Source organism: Pan troglodytes, chromosome X (assembly GCF_028858775.2).
Source record: "Pan troglodytes isolate AG18354 chromosome X, NHGRI_mPanTro3-v2.0_pri, whole genome shotgun sequence".
Taxonomy (NCBI): Eukaryota; Metazoa; Chordata; class Mammalia; order Primates; family Hominidae; genus Pan; species Pan troglodytes.
Window position 1 is genome coordinate 10,230,677 of NC_072421.2, and position 20,857 is coordinate 10,251,533.

Consider the following 20,857-nt stretch of genomic DNA (forward strand, 5'->3'; position numbering starts at 1 on the left):
TAGTTAAAAGTATATTTTATAAGCAAAATCAAGATTCCTTTGTGCCTGCTTCCCTGGTGCCCTTTCATTTCTATCAGAGTTACAGATGAATTTAGTTTCACTCTCATTATTTTACTTCAGTGGTAGATTTTTTACAAATTGCCCTGGTTATTACTTTCATCTTGAATATCCTTATGGTTTTTGTTTTCAATGTACTGTAATGCAATTCAGGGGCCTGTGAACCTGCTTGTAGATTTTTTTTAATCTCCTTCCTTTAAACAACATAACTATAAACATGACTCAGTGGGAATAATTTGCTTGAATTTCCTTAAAACACTTGAGTTTCTATATAAACTCCTTAATAAGAAACACCTTCACTCATAGCTTCACTTGTGGACTTCAATTATATTAAACCTGGTACCTTTTTATTATCACTGAAGACTATTAAATAAGAATTTAGAGAAAATGGTGGACATTTAATTTCCTTAGTTCTTGAATTTGTAGATGATAGAGGATAATTTATACTCTCTAGGAGGCAGGAATCATTCACAACCAAAGAAATTTTATAAGGTAAATATCATTAGGTAAATGGTTTACTGATTAGTATTTATAGTGACTGAGAAATAAAAACAATTTTTGATATAAAGGATTATCATTTTATGAGCCATAAACCTGGCTTCCTCATAAATCAGTGCAAATGGAACCCTTGTGAAACAGAAATGTCTGAAGAGTAAATGAAAAGTTGAGACGTTAGTGGGTGCCTTTGGTTTTCTTGATTTTAGGGGAGCCGGAGGAGAAAGGATTCTGACCCGTTTGTGTGTTTTTATGAGCACAGTACATGAGGATGCATATATGCACACAAATGTGCCTGGTAGAGTTATTGGAAAGCTAGCCCAAGCGATGGGGAATGTTTAGCTAAAGTGTGTTGTCTTCTCCCGAGGGTGTGCACAGGTTCATGTATCAGCTGAATAAGGCCCTGTTCCAAAAACTGATATTTCAAGGGAACCTTAATTTATCTTTAAATTTAATGTAATTTAAAATTAATTTAAATCTTTAAATTATCTTTAAATAATAGCACTAGCCATAGCTGAGCTAACATTAATTTTATCTATTTTGAGACTCTTTTATTTCAGAACTTCTACATGCATAATGCCTGACTGGCCACTTTTAATTTCTCCTTTTTTTCACTTTGCAAACAAAACCTTACAATCTGTGCTATGGACTAAGACAGAAATTAAGAACCAATAAAATGTGTTAAGTTTTAATTAGGAAGAAGAAAAAACCTAAAGGAACGGGATGGTTGAGAGGTAAACACACCCCAATGATTTTTAAGTCTTTTGTTTCAAACCTTTCCCTTTCTCCCTAGGCTGGTCCCTGCAGACGGCTTCCCATTTTTATGACCGGATGCTGGGAAGCCTGCTGGTCCACAGGTCCATACATGAAGTCACCATAAGGTAAGCAGCCCAGCATGCCATTGGATCCTTGCCCTTGTACCTGAAATCCGTTTGAGGAGCAGAACTGCATTTTCCCAAAATGGAACCCCTTCTGTTTTAAATGATGTTGTCAGGGGAAGTGCCCGGTCTTTCTCCTTACTGAAGGTTGAAGGTAGTAGACAGACAATCATTAAATCATTGCGAGCTGCATAGTCAATTCCAAATGAGAAATTTGCCTTTTTGCTGACTTCTGAGAATTTTGGGTTGTGTTTTTGTTTTGTTTTGTTTTTGTTTGTTTTGAGACAGAGTCTTTGCTCTGTCACCCAGGCTGGAGTGCAGTGGTGCGATCTCGGCTCACTGCAACCCACGCCTCCCGGGTTCAAGCGATTCTCCTGCCTCAGCCTCTCAAGTAGCTGGGATTACAGGCACCTGCCACCACACCTGGCTAATTTTTAAAATAGTTTCAGTAGAGACAGGGTTTCACCATGTTGTCCAGGCTGGTCTGGAACTGAGCTCAAGTGATCCGCCCACCTCGGCTTCCCAAAGTGCTGGGATTACAAGTGTGAGCCATTGCATCTGGCCTGCCTTCTGAGAATTTTGGATCCTGAAGGAGCTATAACAAATTTTTCTGGGTCTTACCAGGCGAGGATGACACCTTCTAAAATCAATTACAATTATGCAGACAAGTTCATTATAATTGGGTGCATGAGTATAGATTTTATTTGGCTCCTATATCTTAATTCTATGCTTTATCAGTTTCTTAATATGATTTGTGTCTGTCTCCAAATTGATTTGCTAGTTAACTTTGAAACTTATTAGAAAATCATGGAGATTACTATGTGTAAATCTGGTGAGATGCTAAGGTTTCCTGACTAGCACACCAAACAATTGTATGTGCACAGGTGTCAAGAGTTGAGAAGCCCGTAGCCCAAACTAAAACTGAGACCCATGCCCCAAAAGTTCTGTAAAAGTTATCTTATTACCTTTCGGTACGTGTGATTTTAATTTCATTTTACTTAATTGTTATTTAATTTTCTGTTTCTTTCTCTAATGCCTTTTTAGTTAAAAAAACAAACAAACAAACAAACAAACCTGTAGAACTTGGGCAGTTTTAAAGTGTAAAGATAGAATTTTGAGGAAGCTTTTTGATTTACTATTTTAAGAGAACCAACTAGAACTAAAATGATAGACTTAAATTTAATTAAAATAAGCAGCTTACTGTTTGAGGTACTTTTGTTTAAAGCCAGACATATGCATATGTAGATTGTTTTAACAAGTTAAACACGTATAAGTATTTTAATGAAAGGTGTAGTCTGTTTATAAAAACAAAATTTGTAATGTATTAGTGAATTTGAATTTTCTGACTGGCTTTTTCACTCAGTATAATGTTTTCAAGGTTCATGTGCATTGTGGCATGTGTCATTTCTTTTTATGTCAGAATATTCCATTGTGTGGCTAGACCATGGATAGAACATATTTGATTCATGCATCAGTTGATGGAAATTGGAGTTGTATTTCCCTTTTGGTTGTTATTAAAAATGATGTCATGAACACACATATACAGGTTTTTTTGTGTGGACATATGTTTCATTTCTCTGTGGCATTTACTTAGGAGTGGGTCATATGGTACCTCTGTTGAACATTTTGAGGAACTGAATTTTTCCAAAGTGGCTGTTACACCAGTCAATATTTTTCGAAATGCCATTGAACCATATTTTAAATGTCAGAGGGAAGCAGGGAGGGGATCTTTCTCTCATCAATGTTTTGAGTGGGTATTAGTTCAGTACTTTGGGAACATAAGCTTCCATTTCATTGAATCCAGCACACATTGAATTTCTCCTCTGCGTGAGGTATCTGTGTTTGGCTTTATACCTCAGTCATTTATACATGACTGAGTGTTTTTGTAGCCTTTGATAACTTGTGTGGTTTATACATGCAGATAGTCATTTGGCATTATCCTCAAAAATGGTACTCTATTGCTGTAGATCATTAGTAAGGTTGGGAATAACCTACATAACATACTCTTTCTGCCTATGCTGCGTGCCGCATCTCAGAAAGTGAGGGCTTCTAACAGTTTCCTTGAGGTGTGTGTGGTTTCAACACATGTCCTCCTTTCAAAGGCATCCATCGCAGACCCTGGTGATAGTGTTTTTTGTATCTCAGTCTTAAAGGGGTTGGTATGGTTATGAGGAATGTTCACATTCAGGGGCGTTCACTGTTGAAGTTCTCAGGCAGGAAGATTCCAAGCCGAGAAGGGACTAGGCAGTCGTTCTCGGATGTAGAGGTGGGAAAATCTGTGGTAGAGCAGGAAGGACTGAAAGCAGGCTCAGCAAGCATGTTCTGTGATGGGCCCGATAGTTAGGGGCTTAGGCTTCGCGGGCCAGGCGGTCTGTGCTGCAGCTGCTGTGCTCTGCCATTGCAGTGTGAAAGCAGTGTAGGCCCTACAGAAATGTATGAACATGGCTGAGTGCCAAGAAAACCCTATTTATAGACACTGATACGGGGTTGCAGTTTGCTGACCCTAACCTAGAGGAACACAACTGTTTTCTTTCCACCTTTTCTAATTGTGGCCTTTTGAGTTGGAGGCCACCTGGAGGTGAGGCTCCGAGAGGCCCACCCAAGGGCCATGATGTGATGAAGACAGAATCTAAATTGTGATTACGTAGCGAAGGCACTGCAGATATTTGGGGGTCAGGACTTTTACGTAAGGAATTTGAGGGCCTTTCTGCCACATAAGAGGGAGTGGCTCTGGGCCTGTGTAACTACCCTAACTTGGGTTCTCACCCTGGGGGAGTCTCCACCCCCAAGATAACCTGGGAATGTGTGGAGACATGTCTGGTTGTCACCACTGGGGGAGTGGGTGCTACTGGCATCTAGTGGGTAGAGGCCCGGGATGCTGTCAAATGTCCCGCAGTTCACAGGACATCCTCCCCAACCCCTAAATGTCAAACGTGAGGAGATTGAGGAGTCCTGCTCACCGCTGCTTCTGTCAGCCCTTTATTTTGTACTTGTTGTCAGTCATATGCCTGTGGAATTATAGGCTATGGGGCATTAAATTACAAAATTTAGTACCTGTGTTTGCTGACATAAATATGAGGATGGTTGGACTCTGATGTAATATTTGGGTTCATGATGCTTTTAGTTTTTTCCTTTTTTAAAAACGTCTTTGTCATTCATTTAAATATAAGCCTCCAAAATTGATATAGGCCAGGCACGGTGGCTCACACTTTGTACTCCCTGCACTTTAGAAGGCCAAAGCAGGAGGATCACTTGAGGCCGAAAGTTTGAGACCATCCTGGGCAACATAGTGACACCCCCATCTTTACAAAAAAAGGAAAAACATAATAATTAGCCAGAGGTGGTAACACATACCTGTAGTCCCAACTGCTCAAGAGGTTGAGGCAGGAGAATCACTTGAGCCTGGGAGGTTGAGCCTTCAGCGAGCTATGATTGCACCACTGCACTCCAGCCTTGGCAACACAGCGAGACCCTGTCACTAAAACAAAACAAAATGCTGATATAACAGTAAGATTTATATGAGATCCAGGCCACATTGGGGGATGGGGCACCGCCTGCCTTTCGAACTGTAGGGTACGCTTCAGAGTTTATTTTTCACAACTTCACAGGCCACATCATACGTGTAGGTGAACCCACTGCTGACTCCATCTACTGCCAGAAAGAGACTCATCATGGTCAAATTAAATTCTTCATATGTCAGTGAAAAATCAGTGTCTGAGAGATATCATGACCAGAGTGCATGTATTCCTGAAATTTGTTTGAAGGCCCGGTGCACATTGTGTAGAAACTGTGTTCAATCTATCTTAAAGATAATTAAAATCCATAAATTAATTTCTGGCTGGAAAATAGGTCATAATGGATCTGGATATCAGAAGTGCTAGGTTAAAGACCACGGTCATCAGGAAAATAGGATGAGCTCCTGCTCCGTGGAAGCAGTAGCGTCAGTGCCTTCCAAGGCAGTCTGCTCTGAAATCTTGGGCACGTGCATCTGTGTTGAACTGTGGCCAGAGGAGGAGAGGATGAAAGGGAGGCAGTGCTCTTTTTCTTACATGCATCGTCCAGCTCATGTGATATGGATTTCCCTGGTAGTGGCTTGCTCTTGCTAGGTGGAGCATTTTCAAGAGGGCTTCCTTCCTGTCACCATAGCATCTGCCGTTGACGTGCATGTGGGCTTTGGATGAAAGCCCCAGCCAGCCACTAATTAACCCAGAAGGGTGGCGGGGCACAGAAAGGACCTTTTCTGAATGCCTCATCATGGGGATTTTTTCTTTTCTTTTCTTTTCTTTCTTTTTTTTTTTTTAGATGGAGGCTCGCTCTGTCGTCCTGGCTGCAGTGCAGTGGCACAATCTTGGGTCACTGCAACCTCCGTTTCCCAGGTTCAAGTGATTCTCCTGCTTCAGCCTCCTGAGTAGCTGGGATTACAGGCGTGCGCCACAACACCCAGTTAATTTTTTTGTATTTTCAGTAGACATGGGGTTTTGCTATGTTGGCCAGTCTGGTCTCAAACTCCTGGCCTCAAGTAATCTGCCCGCCTCAGCCTCCCAAAGTGCTGGGATTAACAGGCGTGAGCCACCATGTCCCGCCAGGGATGATTTTATTCTGTGAAAAGCGGCATTCCTTTTCTAACACAAAACCTCTCCTCTGCTCTGCCCTCCCAACCCTGTAGCCTCATTTCCTATATAGTTGTTTTCATACTGATGATCTCTGAAGACATTGCCAGGTCGTTTTTGTTTGTTTTGAGACAAGGTCTTGCTCTGTTACCCAGGCTGGAGTACAGTGGCGCGATCTCCGCTCACTGCAGCCTCCACCTCCCAGGGTCAAGCGATTGTCGTGCCTCAGACTCCCAAATAGCTGGGAATACAGGGGCATGCCTCCACACCTAGCTAATTTTTGTATTTTTTGTAGAGATGAGTTTCACTGTGTTGCCCAGTCTGGTCTCAAACTCCTGGACTCAAGTGAGCCACCACGCCCAGCCGACATTCCCAGGTTTTCCTTACGTTTTAATAAATATAAGAAGTCCATGTTCAGAGTAGAAACTACACAACGTGTAGAAAGATACACATGCAATTGGGAGCCGTGCTTTTCCCACACAGCCCCCTGTCATGGACATTGCCCCTGCCTGAAATGCTGTTTTCCTGGCCGCATCTTACGCCACTAGTTTATTCCATATTTAAATGGAGGCGTCACTGCTCGGCATTGGAACTCTAGTAACGAAGAAATAATTCTTTGATTATATTTACCATTTCAGACCATTGACTCCAAGTAAATAAATATAACCGTAAAACTAATGGGAAATTTTTCTTTGCGGGGAATATTTTCTTACTGAAAGTATTGTATATCTGATTGTGGGTAAATGGAGAGAAGTGTATGAAAGAAAGCAAGCAACATAAAATATTTTTATGCATTTCTCCCCAAACTTTTCCTCTGTATGTGTTTTCCTACAGGCTTGGGTCAAACTGTAACCTTGTTGGCCCTCTTTTCTGTTTTGTTGTCGCCCCCTGCCACCCAATTTGGGACATATCATAAATATCTTTCCATTAACCTAGCTTTGAAATTTTTAACTTGCACTGGAAGACCACAGCGTTTAATGTCAAACAACGTAACTTTAAATCCTAGCTTCGCTGGGATTTAAGTTGGTTATCTTCCCTAAGCCTTTATTTGTTAAACCTATAAAATGGTAATAAGAGTAATGGTCATATTTATCTCTTGGAGTTATGACTGGTGAGATCGATCGTATCGTGCACATAGCACTCACACCTGATAGCTAGCATACAATCCATGCCGTGTATTGGTTTCTAAAATCATCTTCATGGCGGCCTGATAGTTCCCATATGTGTTCACTGCAATTTATTTCATCGTTCTGTCACTGGACAATGAGATTGTTTCAAGAACCACACATTGCCTTCTTTACAATTACATAGGATGAAAAGATGTGCAAAGTGGTAAAACAAGCCTGTGTCAGCCCCCAAATAAGCTGCTCCCCAGGCAGATGTTAGAAAAGGTGTATTGGGATTTATATGTAAACTTTATACATACATTTAAAATTCTGTCTTAAGCTGGTTACTGATTGTGAAATGAAAATAAACTCAGTTTACATCTGAGCAGAGAAAAGAGCCGCTGCCTCCAAATGGGCAGAGTTTGCTCGTTTCCATGAAGCAACTTGGAGAAAGAGGTGCCCTTTAGAGGCTGAGGTCAGTCCAAGCAGATCTTCCAGTGACCCTGGCTCGGTCCAGTCTGCATGGAGACAAGCCCCAAAGACCTGAGCCTTGTCCAGGCCATCCCTCCAAGCAATGGATTCTTCCAGCACAGACGCCAACAGCCTAACTAATAGCAGCCTAACTAATGACACTCACTTTCTCAGGTGCCTTCAGAAACCAAGGGCTGCTTTAGAAGATCTTTAAGATGTTTACATAACAGGGCAAATGGCTGAAAGATAAAGCTTCCCCTCCAGTGATGTCAGAGGAGCTCTGTGCGCTGCCCTTCCTACAATACACGCCCCCTTCATCAGCTCGTGCTTCCTTCGCTGTTTCAGAACACGGCTGGCCTCTTGGCAAGAAACGAACTTGCCCTTTCTGTCCTTAACTACCAGCACCAGCTCTCCAGCAGGCCCCATGTGATTCTACTTTTTAAGATAATTAAAACAGCAATTAAGATTTTGTTGTTTGGGGCCAGTGTTCTCCCACAGAATGATGGCATATTGAGTGCTCTAACTACATACTCAATGAAATGAAACTCTTAAACAGCCATTTCTCCTGGGACCGAATGCTGAACTGTTTTGTGAAGGGAACTGCGAATTAATAGGACTTCTGGCCACCTTGAAACCAAGGCTTAAAAAAAAATACTATAAATAATCTCCCCTTCAGCTTCTTGACGGCTGTAAACCCCAAATTATCACTTATATTGAATTACTTATCTTTAGCAGAGAAACTTCAAAAATGCCATCAGCCCATGCTCGTTTGTTCTTCTTTGCCTTCTTTAAGCAGCACAGTGAGAGAATGTTGTGGCTTTAACCCAAAGTGGAAGGTGGTTATTTCGTTTTTGCGCAATCACAACTCCAAACACCTCAAATCAACCTAATTGAAGGTGTCTTTAATCAAAGCTGGGTCAGGCAAGAAAATAAACACAGTTGCTCTAATTAAGACTCCCCTCTCATCCCCCTCCTGTTTGGGGCCAAGGAGGAGCTGTGAGTGCTGCCAAAACTCTCCTTTATTTTAGAACTGGAGAAATTGGAAAACATCCACAGGAGTTCTCAGAACTCGAAGGCTGGAAGCGGATGCTGTTCGGGAAACCGGTTAGGTGTTAGAATGCGGCTTGTGTCTCCAGCTGTACATACTAGAAAAGAATGCCCAAACACAGGCCTCTGGTGGTAGTTCTTTTTGGTTGGGCTTTATGTGTGCCACCTTGCCTGCTTGACATTGCTGATGAGCCAGGACGAGGAGTCGAGCCCTGAGTGGTCATGGGCGAGGCAGGTGTGTGTTGCCCTGATCCTCTCCTACTGACCTTTCAGGTCTCTCTTGGGGAAGAGCTCTATGGGGAGCTCAAATACCAGCTCCCACATACTGGATATTTTCTGTGCATCGGGCTCTGCATAAAAGCATTGACTCCTCACACTCTCCCCTTTACATAGGGGCTATTTGATACTCAGTTTAGAGATAAGGAAACAGCCATATAACTGACCCTCCAATCCCAGGGCTAGATAGTGGTGCAGCTGCCCCTAGAAGTCAGGGTCTCTGGCGCTTGGCCAAAGGCTCCCTGAATCCCACATCTTTACCTGTTCTCTGTGGCTCTCAGGACGTGAGCTACCTTATCTCTAGCCAATAAGCCTATACGGATGGGGACTCTCACCCTGATTTACCCTAACTTTATTGTAATAAAGTCATAACTGTCATAAGAAGTAATAGTTGCAATAAAAAGTAGTAATTGTAATAAAGCATGAACATTCCAAACTCCATGTTATTTGTCCACAAAAATAGTTCTTGGCACAGAAGACAAAGGCGGACTTTTTCCCACAGAATACATAGCTGTCGATGGCACTTTGCTTTGAACCTTGGTGTAGAGGGCAGTCCTCATGCCCTGGGCTGAGGGGTGCATGTGACACATCATTAAAAGTCAAAAATCATTTTCATAGGGCAGGTCCTCGCCACATGTACACCCAGAGCTCCTGTGCTTCTCTCCTCTTTCTCTGACTTCTTCCAAAATCGTGGGTCTTGTCTCCATCAGTCAAGAATTTAACTTTTCTTCCAAAACATCCCCCTCCTCTTCCGTGAAGGAAGGTGCTTGTGGACTGGCCTTAGGAAATGTCGCCCAGACAGGAACGGCACACCAGTGTGCCATCACTCAAGCCAAAAATGAGGTTTGCAGTGACCTTCTCTGTGCTTGAGAGTTCTGCTACACTACGAATACCACTATAATAACAGCACATTTATTTGTGGGAAATTAAACAGCAAAGCCCTGGGTGGGAGATCCATAATTTACCATCTTCCTGTGAAATTTAGTTCTGGTCTTAGAAAAAAGAGGAGGAGGAGGAATTTTTATTCCCAGCCTTGTGTGTGGTGAGGTTTGTCTGGAACAGTGGTTCTTGCAGAGGAATACTGGCCAGGAGACTCACTTGAGTCAAAAAACTGAAGAAGATCCATGAAAACAACCACCACCTTCAAGTGAGCCACTTAGAGATAAGCGCAGCTAAACGCCGGGACACCCAGCTGATGGATGGTTTCTCTTGATTTTGGTGTGATGAAGCCCACAGAGCTGAAGGGCATTAAATACAGCTGTTAGGGTTAGGAGTCCATTCAGAGAATATTCTCATGCTTGTATCTAATAATCTAAGAATATATTTGTAGATTCTACAATTTTTGGAATTAGGTTTTAAAAGAAAAATAATCATTTAAAAGCTAGCAAAGTAAGTGTTTGTTGGGGGAGAAAAGTTTGATCCAAATATTAAATCAGTCTTAAAAAATTAAAATATGTACTTGAGATGGAGCAGTCAGTCTTACCAAACATTACATCCTGGCTCGATTGCAGGCCATGGATAGTTTTTGTTTTGTTTTCTCTTCTGCTTAGAAATCAAAACCCTTTAGAAAGTTAACAATGTATTGGGGAAAGCATTCCAATCCTTGGACCCTAACTTATACATTTAAAAACAATGAATCTGTGATCAGAAAGCAGAAAGCCAGAGCTGAAGCAGAAGTTTTTCTAGTTGGAAGAAAGAAAGATGCATAATGCAAATTAGAGGAACGGATAATTAAAAATGGCCCGTACTCCCCATCTCCTCAGGATCTTATATTCTCATTCTCCATAGTTCTATATAAACACATGCAGAGACACCTGTATTTATCACAGATGCTCCTGGGGTGGGGAATATTAACCAGGCTGTGTATACAGGTGTTTCGTCTCCACGAATCAGAGTATCTGCTCTTTATTTTGAGGCAAGATCTCACTCTGTCACCCAAGATCTCACTCCACTCACTGGAGTGCAGTGGCATAATCATGGCTCACTGCAGCCTCAGCCTCCTGGGCTCAAGCAAACCTCTTGCCTTAGCCTCCTGAGTAGCTAAGACCACAGGCATGTGCTACCATACTTTGCTAATTTTTAAAATTTTTTTGTAGAGAGGGCATCTCCCTATGTTGCCAAGGCTGGCCTCTAACTCCTAAGCTGAAGCAATCCTCCCATCTCAGCCTCTTAGAGTGCTGGGATTACAGGCATGAGCCATTGCGCCCAGCTGGTACATTTTCAGTGGTCAGGTCACCAAGCAGCGTCTGAGCCTGCACCAGTTGCCTTACTTTTTAAATGGAGTTCATTTCAAACACAAAATGCTTATTTTTCCTCTAAAGAGCAGTGGTTCTCGGCCAGCTGCAGTTTTGCAATGTGGGACATTTGGCAATGTGTGCAGGCATTTTTGGTTGTCACCACTGCAAGGAGGTTGGGGGAGTCCAAGGATGCTGCAGAACATCGTGCTGTGCCTGGAACAGGCTTGCTTTTTTTTTTTCCCCCAGAGTAAAAGAGGAAAGGAGCTAGGCATGGCAAACAAGAAGGGCAGCTGGGAAGCTGGGGTGTTTGCCAGGTCCTGCCAGACATAGTTTCCTCTCTGTGCCTCAGTTTCCTCATCTGTAACATGCAGAGATGAGATGAGATGCCCTCCAAGATTGGTCCTTTCCAGCTGCCCTCACTGGGAGGGGGCACCGTGCCCTGCCTCCCAGGCTGACTCGTCCTTTGTAATTCTCTTCCTTTCCACGGGACTCCAGATTCATGCCGGTCCCACTAGCCCTGTTGCCCTGTTCCTACGCCTGTCCAGAAATCCTTGGGACTAAGTGAGGCTGAAGCTATAGCGCTCTGCTCTTCCTACCTTTTTAAGAGGTCTTACATTGTAAAACTTCAATTTTTCAAACACTCACTGGCTCACAGAAGAAAATAAAATAAAAAGCTGCAGTTGTGAAAATGTAATTGCTCAACTTCAGCTCATGCTCCAAATCAGTGATTTTCTCTTTTAGCCAAACTTCTTTATAATTATTTCCTTTATTTTTATAATAGATTCTTCAAAATTAATTTCAAAATTCCTTATTTACCGTCTTTCACAAATGTATGTATAGCCTAGAGAATTTTGGTAATAATTTTGTGATACATTTATATTGGGATTTGTAGCTGCCAGCCTTTTTTTTTTTTTTTTTTTTGAGAAAGGGTCTCACTTCCGTTGCCCAGGCTGGAGTGCAGTGGTGATCGCGGCTCACTGCAGCCTCGACTTCCCAGGCTCAGATGATTCTCCCACCTCAGTCTCCTGAGTAGCTGGGACTACAGGCGTGCACCACCACACTCAGCTAGTTTTTTCGTTTGTTTGTTTTGTTTTGTTTTTGTAGAGACAGAGTTTTGCTGTGTTGCCCAGGCAGATCTCAAACTCCTGGGCTCAAGCGATCCGCCTGCCTCGGCCTCCCAAATTGCTGGGATGATAGGTGTGCGCCACTGTGCCCGGCCCAAGCCATTTTTTCAGTCCATTCTTTTTTGCTCCTCCTAGTAACCCTTCGTAGCAACCAGCCTTCCATTGTTCAGCCACCAGAAGTTAATGATAGAAAACCAGAGGTTTCTAGCTGTGCAAGATGTAGAGAGAAACCTAAACTCTATACATTTGCTATTGGCACTGTGTTGCCATAGTCACTGCAGCACTCAGCATCACCAAAAGCCTGCCCAGTGCTGCAACATTCTTTAGATAGATTTTTGTTGTTTTAGTTTGTCTCCTTAAATAATATTTAATTTTTCATTAGGTCATGCTATGATTTCATAGCTTATTTTGTCTCTAATATTTTCTTCTGCATGCTGTCTTTTGAGAGACCTCTCCAGAGTTCAAGCACAAATCCTAGGACAGACTTGTATTTTGACTGTCAAATTTTCATTGCAGTATGTGCAAAAGTACAGAAATGTCATCAAATTAAGCAAAGAAGATAAGAATTTTTGAATGGCAGTGTTCTGGCAACTATAAAATAAAGTCTATTAAGAGTGCAAAGTGAGAGGTGGAATGACGCCAGGGCAGCTGCATTCATTATCTCTTGCTGGATAACAGACGACCACACGTTTAGCAGCTTGAAACAACACACATTCATTCTCTCACCGTGGCTGCGGGTCACGGGTCCAGGCACAGCACAGCTGGGGCCAGTGCTCAGCGTCCCACAAGGCTTGGTCCGGGTGTCAGCCAGGCTGCGCTCTCCTTTAAGCTCAGGGGTTTTCTTCCAAGCACAGGTTGTTGGTAGAATTCAGTTCCTGTGGCTGCAGGACTGAGACCCTCAGCTCCCTGCAGGCTGCCTGCCATTGCCTGGACAGATCATGCAATGTGGTGTTAATAATCACAGGAGAGAAATGTGGTCAACCTTGCCATGTAATGTAACCTAACCTAGGGAGTGGTGCCCCATCTCCTTGACGCATTCTGGAAGCAAGTGACAGATCTTGCCCATACTCGAGGGTCGGGAGTATACCAGGGCAGGACTTTGTGGGGGTAAGGTATGTCCCTGGCAGTAACCATTACTTTGAATCCTCCTATTAAATGTAAAATATCTTCCAACTTGAACATATACTTTGTACTTTTCTCCCCCTAAACAAACAAAAACTCAATCCTCATTCAACAATGAAAGTTTTGCTGCCTGTAAAGATACTTGCAAATGTGTGATATAGACACCGAAGACAGTTCCCAAACAGCCTAAAGATGTTTAGTGCTGGCCGGGCTTGGCGGCTCACGCCTGAAATCCCACCACTTTGGAAGTCTGAGGCAGGTGGATCGCTTGAGTTCAGAAGCTGAACACCAGCCTGGGTGAAACCTTGTCTCTACAAAAAGAACCAAAAAATTAGCTGGGCGTGCTGATGCTCACCTTTGGTCACAGCTACCCGGGAGGCTGAGGTGAGAGGATTGCTTGAGCCCGGGAGGTGGAGGTTGCAGTAAGCCCAGATCATGCCACTGCTCTCCAGCCTGGGCAACACTGCAAGACTCTGTCTCAAAAAAAAAAAAAAAAAAAAAAAAAAAATAGGCCAGGTGTGGTGGCTCATGCCCGTAATCCCAGCACTTTGGGAGGCTGAGGCGGGTGGGTCACGAGGTCAGGAGATCGAGACCATCCTGGCCAACATGGTGAAACCCCCATCTCTACAAAAAATACAAAAATTAGCCGGGCGTGTTGGTGGGCGCCTGTAGTCCCAGCTACTCGGGAGGCCGAGGCAGGAGAATCCCTTGAACCCAGGAGGCGGAGGATGCAGTGAGCTGAGATCGCACCACTGCACTCCAGCCTGGCAACAGAGCGAGACTCCGTCTCAAAAGAAAAAAGATGTTTAGTGTTGGTGACATCATTGACGTTAGTTGCAGCCTTTCTGGGGCTGCCCAGCTGTTTGGAGTGAGCAGCTCTTACTGATGTATGAATTCTGGTTTGTTCATGGACAACAGAGTTCTTTCCTTGCTTGTTCCCTTTGGGCTGGTTTGCTCTTGTGTCTAACCGGGTGGTGTCTAAGAAAACCAGACTCTGTCTTGGCTGTCTCACACAGAAGCCCCTGAACGTTTTCCTGCCCATCCTCCCTCCCCAGATTTCTGCCTGCCTTCTGGGCACCAGAAGTCTTAGCCAGACGGATGCAGTGGATTCTGTGGTGAAACACAAATGACAGAGGTGCTCCCTGCCTTCTGTGTTCTGGTTTTCCACCAGGAGCCCTGGCCTCCTTGCAGAAACATCGAGGTGACATGTAGCATGACCGAGCTCGCTGGCGCCTCTTCATCGTGCTGCCACCGCCCTGCAGGAAGAGGGGCCATGCAGTCAGTCTTGCACCACTTTCAACGTTTGCGAGGGAGAGGTACTGCGGTTCCTCATGTGGCCAGGACCGTGTGGTCACTCTTTGGGGGTGTTGACATGGCCGCGGGTGTACTCGGTCACCTCTCCATGTGTCCAGAAAAGTGCTCAGTGTTGAATCCAGCCACGTCTGCCTGAGTGCACTTTGGGATTCCATTCCTGCCGCTTATGGGGCGCGCTGCGGATCCCTGCATGCACAGAGCTTTATTGAACGCAAAGTCAGTTGTTTGTTGTCGTGCTCTGTTGCCCCTGCTTCTGGCTTCATTCATGTGGTTTTTGCTCAATTCTTCCCTGGCCTTAGGAAATAGGCCAACTCTTGTTTTTTTGGAAAACATTTCACCTGGGCATATTTTTCTATCTATAATTATGGAATTTTTATGTAATCACATAATTATAAAATATAACACAATCAGATATTAATTACCTTCATGTGTATAATAGCATGGATATTATTTTCTTTAATCATCTCAAAAAAAAAAGAGAAGAATACAAGCAGTGTTTCAAAACTCTCTTCTCTTTTTGAACAGAGGGTGGTTCCCACTTCATCAACACCTCATCGCCGCGAGGTGAGGCTAAGATGAGCATAACCAGTGACGAGGTGAACTTTCTGGTGTATCGGTATCTCCAGGAGTCAGGTAAGAGGCTTGGTTTTCTGTCGGTAGGAAATTCATCTATAGCATCTTACAAGCAGAAGGATCAACGCTTAATTCAAAACCAGGCTGTAGAAGAAGAAGAAGAGCTAAGAAGGTTCTTAGTGCTGATGGGGAGAAGAGAAGGTTCTGGAGCTGTGCCATCCCCGGGTGGAAAGAGGGAATGTGTTCTTTCTTCCCTTGACACTTCTGTGCAGATGAATCAGGCAGGAATCAAGAGCGGTTGTGGTGAATGTGGAAAGGACGGAAGCAGTGCGGGCCTCTTGGCCTCCACCTCGGCGAGGGCATGCATGAGCTGGTGTGTGTGTTTGAACCTCTTCGATTTTGCTCCAGAGATTTATTCAGCTCCCCAGCCTCCCCTACTCCCTGCCCCCTAAATGGGCTGCTAGGCAATTTTCTAAAACTTAGGAATCGTCGTAGCATCTTCCAACATTTTTGATTACCACTGAGACATTACTTTATGGTTAGTAAGTAAACAGCCAATCACATGTGTTCGTTGTTGACAAGACAGACTTTGAGCTGAGCAGCTGCCCTCCTCCGCCAGCAGGGAAGTAGTGGGAAGAAGCCACGGAGCCCAGGGCTTGGGTTCTAACTTAGAAGATATGTAATTTAAGACCTACAAAATGATATTGGTGAAAAACATCCTGGTACCCACCTACCTGTTCAACTTAAACAAACCTCTCAGGTGCATTGGAAACCCCGCCCATGTTTGCCTCCCCGCCTTCCTCGATGATAATGACCCTGGTGGACTTGCTGTTTGTTATCTCCACGTGTTTATTACACACAGCCGTTTTCCTAAGCAACATACAGTGCAGGTGGATTCGTTTCCTAGGGCTGCTAAAATGACGTACTGCAAACTGGGGTGGCTTAAAAAGAAATATGTTGTCTCCTAGTTCCTGAGGACAGAAATCCAAGATGAAGGTGTAGGCGGGTTGGTTCCTTCTGAGGGGAAGTCTCTCCTGTGCCCCTGCCTGGCTCCTGGGGCCTTGCTGCAGTCTTTGAACTCCTTGGCTCGTAGGCACATCACCCTCATCTCTGTGTTCAGATTTGTCCACATTTCCCCGCGGTAAAGACAGATTGGATTCGGAATTTATCCTCCTCCAAGACAATCTCATTTTAACTATTGTTTTTGAATACAGCAATAATTACATCTGCAGTGACCCTGTTTCTAAATAGTGTCACATTCTGAGGTGCGCTGTTGGTGAACACTGCAACCTGTGAATTTGTGGAGGAGGGGGCACACTTCAACTCATAACAGTCGGTTTGGGATTTTAAGTTGGGTTTTAAGCTTCGTGCCCTTGATATCAGATTGTATATATTCTGGAACTTGATTATTTGAAAAGGAAACCCCAGTTCCTAGGCCTCCTCCTCCCAGAGATGCATGTATTCGATTTGAGGGAAAACCAGTCTACGATCCTCTAGGCTTGGGCTCTCTCACAGCTGGCCTGGTAGGGTAGAATGTAGGCATTGGAGCCACACAGAATGGCTCGAGCTCTGATCCTCGAACAAGTCTGAGTGAGGCCTGTTCATTTGAGCCTGGGTTTCCTTGCCCAGGCAAATGTGCTCAAATACGTCAGGCACGTAGCACATTGTAAGTGCGTGCCTTCCCCATCCAAGCCTGGGTCTCTGTCCCTTGCGCTCCCAGCTAGTGTTATTCATGGAAAGTACACATTCTTTCTGCATATATATTAGATGCCTGTGATTGGCTGTTGCCAGAACATAGTATAAGAAATTGGTATACAAAACAAAATATGTACTGCCTCACTCTGGAAATCAGGGAAATGATAACCACTCTGCTGATACCTCAACCTCGGCTCTTAGAGGAGCACAGGTGATCTCCTGCCTCAGAGCCCATAGCTTTCCAGAGGTGCCTGCAAATGGAAATCCATGTACCAAACCCTGCTTCCCTGTCGACTTGTGGCATGGAATTTGAGATTCTTTCCATTTAGCAACACCTCTGCACAAGGACACGATGAAGGCCAAAGAGACTCACAGCTCTTGTGTAAACAAGTCCCAGGCTGGAACTGTCGGGTGTGAAGGACCACGTGCTCCGTAACCTGGAGACAGAGCCATGCTGCTGGCTGGTCCCCAGGGGGCCACGGAGCATGAGCTTTGCTGGCTTCTTGAAATAAACACAGAAACCCCCATCCCTCCCCAGAAAGGTCGGCTTCCTTATTCAGTGTTTGTTTATGAAGCTTCTGTAACCAGGCAGCTGAGAGGGAGAGTTGGAGCACAACAATGCATAGACCTTGGCAAATGTCAACTTTGTGTAACATCTGTGAGCTCCATTCCTGATTCATCAGTGTCACTGAAGTATAATAACACTTCTTAGGCAGAGTTGATATTGAAGAGAGAGACTATTACACTTTCTTCAGCTCACTGTGTGTATTGTGGAACTTTTTAGAGCACCCTACAAGGTTGTATTCAAAGGAAGAAGGGAGCAAAGAAATACTTAATGTTGAAATGTTCATTCTGGGGTTATTTTCTATGTTTGTCTCAAGTCCTAAAGTTTTGGTTAGGTCAATAGTCATTGAGCCCCCATCAAGAAAGCACACCTTCTCAGCCTATCGCTGTCTCCCTTCTACCTTAAATAAAAAGGAAAACATTTCCCTGATCATGCTTCCTCCTCAAGCACCTGTACTCTTACTCCTGCACCCCACCAAACTCATTAAAAACAGGTTCTGCATCTCAGAAGATGATTCATTCCTCAGCTCCCTCCACTCTGGCTTTCTCCACTAGAAGTTGTCAGTAAATTCTGGGTTCCCAGATCCACTGATCTTACTGCAACTGGCATTCCTCCTTCCCTGGTCATCCCTCCTTACCTGTGTGTGGCAGGAAGTGGGTGGGGGTGGGCAATGAGGCAGGGAGTAGGTGTTTCCCTGCAGTGCGGCAGGACAGCTGCTTCCCTGGAAGGTCTGCTGGAACACTCAACCCCACCTTCCAGGTACAATGACGGACAAGTTTTCCAGAGTCACCAAGCATGTGGCCTGAGCCCTGCTTCTCTGCCCTGGACCCAGCAGACCAGGTTGCCGCTCCTGTCCATCCATTCATCTCCTTCACCAGTGCCTCTCTTCCTCCCCTCTGCCAGTATCCATGGTGTCAGTTAGGATGTATTAGGCTGCAAGGAGGAATCTTCAGTGGAGCACTGATGGCCTCAGACAGCAGGGAAGCAGGGTGTTGAAGAAGGATCCAAGACACATCTCTTCAAAACTCGGAAAAGAACCTCAAAAACAGATGTGTTTTGTTCCTCTGCCCACAACAGGCAGAAGTCAGGTCATCTGGCTTTTAGCAAACCACATATATTTCCCTACCTGTGTCGATTAGTGGATTTTCATTGTTGCCCTTGTTACTTGTCCAAAGCAAGGGCTTTGCCCATCAGAAGCACTCAATAGCTGTTACCCACAGGCGACATCTCATAGCAGCAGACTCATGGCAGTCTGAAAGAGGAAACTGGTTAAAGCAAGAAGGTTAAGTAGTAGGGAACTTTTGCATTACCAAGCTCTAGTGCCAAAATGGATTTGTTGGTTTTTGCATGAGTTCAGCAGTCTGGCTTTGACGAGTGATATGGTTTGGCCATATCTCATCTTGAATTGTAGCTCCTCGTAATTCCCACATGTCATGGGGAGGAACCCAGTGGGAAGTAAATGAATCATGGGAGCAGGTTTTCCTGTGCTGTTCTCGTGAAAAGTGAATAGGTCTCACGAGACCTGATGGTTGTATAAAGGGGAGTTCCCTTGCACACCTTCTCTTTCCTGCAGCCATGTAAGATGTGACTTTGTTCCTCATTCACCTTCTGCCATGATTGTGAGGCCTCCCCAGCCATGTGGAACTGTGAGTCCATTAAACCTCTTTCCTTTGTAAATTACCCAGTCTCAGGTATGTCTGTATTAGCAGCATGATAATGGACTAATACAGTGTGTGAGTCCATTGGCCTCTGTCTTACGGGATCCATTGCCTGGTCACTTGTGCTATCTGGGCAGTTTTTAAGAATCACATGGTGGCCATGTGCCTTTCCCATGAGCTCGTGTTACCATCCCAGGAGGAGAGAAGCAAGGGAGCGAGCCCCTAGAAATGCGCACAGCCTGCACTTGCTGTAGTGAGCAGCTCCCCCAAATGCTGAGGGAGTCGTGAGTTGTGTGCCCCCACATATTTCTGAATACAGCCAGGGAAGTGGAAGTCCATTTTCCACTTAGTATGGAAAGAGAGAAAATTTGGCAAGTGAGTCCCTGTAAACATATTATTTCCTCTGGGACTTCATCCCAAAATCCAAACTATAAAGAAAACATGTTCTCCCAGACCCACATTTTTGGCATAAATTAAATAATTCACAGGAACTTGCAAAACGGTATGAGGAATACAGGGGTACAGAACCACAGATTCAAACTGAATTTAACTGAGAAAGAGCTGCCTGCAAGATAATCGGGTGATACATTCAGGGGAAAGGGAGGTACTATGAAAAATTTTGTTTTTTGAGACTCACTCATGCTGAGGGTCTCACTCTGTTGCCCAGGCTGGAGTGCAGTGGCACGATCACGGCTCACTGCAGCCTCTACCTCCCAAGCTCAATTGATCCTCCCACCTCAGCCGCCCAAGCAGCTGGGACTATAGGCTTGTGCCACAAGAAATTATGCCCAGCTAATTTCTTATTTTCTGTTTTATTTTATTTGTAGAGACAGGGTCTCACTGTGTTGCCCAATCTGGTCTCAAACTCCTGGGTTCAAGAGATCCTCCCCCCCGGCCTCATAAAGTGCTGGCATTATAGGCATGAGCCACTGCATTACCTGGCCAAAAATATTTTTTAAAGAAGTAGAAGATACTGTCTGAAGAGGAAACAAGGAAGGAATGTGCGGAGCTGGCTTGAGCGTAGTCAACACACAGAACAGTTCTGTCACCCTCAAAATTGCCTTGTGTCCCTTTGTACTCAGCTCCTCTTCTACCCCCACCCTGCCCCTGGCAACCACCACTGCTCTGTCCCTAGAGTTTTGCCCTTGCAAGAATGGCATAGAGATGGCATCACATATTGTGTAGTCCTGAGGGTGTGACGTCTTTCACTCAACCTTATGCATTTGAGATTCATGCATGCTATTGTGTGCACCAGCCATTCATTCTTGAATAGCTAAGTGGTGTTCCATTTTGAATGCTGTTTCTGCATCCTCTTGTGGAGGGACATTTGCGTTCTTTCCAGGTTTTGGTGATTCCAACATAAAGCTACAAAAAAGATTTTCATACAGGTCATTTGTATGAACGTAGGTTTTCATTTCTCTTGGGTAAATATCTTGGAGTGGGGTTGCTGGGTCGTGTGACAAGTGTAGGTTTCACTTTACCAGAACCCAGTGCATTCTTTTCCATCTAAGGCAGAGGCAGGACACATCGTAAACATGACTGGTTTTATAGACATGAGTTGAGTCACAGAACTCCTTTGCCTGTCGCACAAGGCATATTGGAAAGTATGTAAAGGGACGTTAGCTCTGT

General features: G+C 44.4%; 1 protein-coding gene across 3 annotated transcripts in view; it reads left to right on the forward strand.

Moving 5' to 3' along the window:
• The first annotated feature begins 1,343 nt into the window (after positions 1-1,343).
• TBL1X (transducin beta like 1 X-linked) overlaps positions 1,344-20,857 on the forward strand; it is a 79,432-nt gene continuing 59,918 nt past the window's right edge. For 2 of the 3 annotated variants that reach the window (XM_054676427.2, XM_054676429.2), the window contains exons 1-3: positions 1,344-1,433; positions 14,595-14,739; positions 15,263-15,370. In XM_054676427.2, coding sequence (XP_054532402.1) covers positions 14,637-14,739; positions 15,263-15,370 — 211 coding nt within the window. In that variant the 5' untranslated portion in view covers positions 1,344-1,433; positions 14,595-14,636. The remainder of the gene's footprint in view (positions 1,434-14,594; positions 14,740-15,262; positions 15,371-20,857) is intronic. The other variant, XM_054676430.2, reaches the window with a different exon arrangement.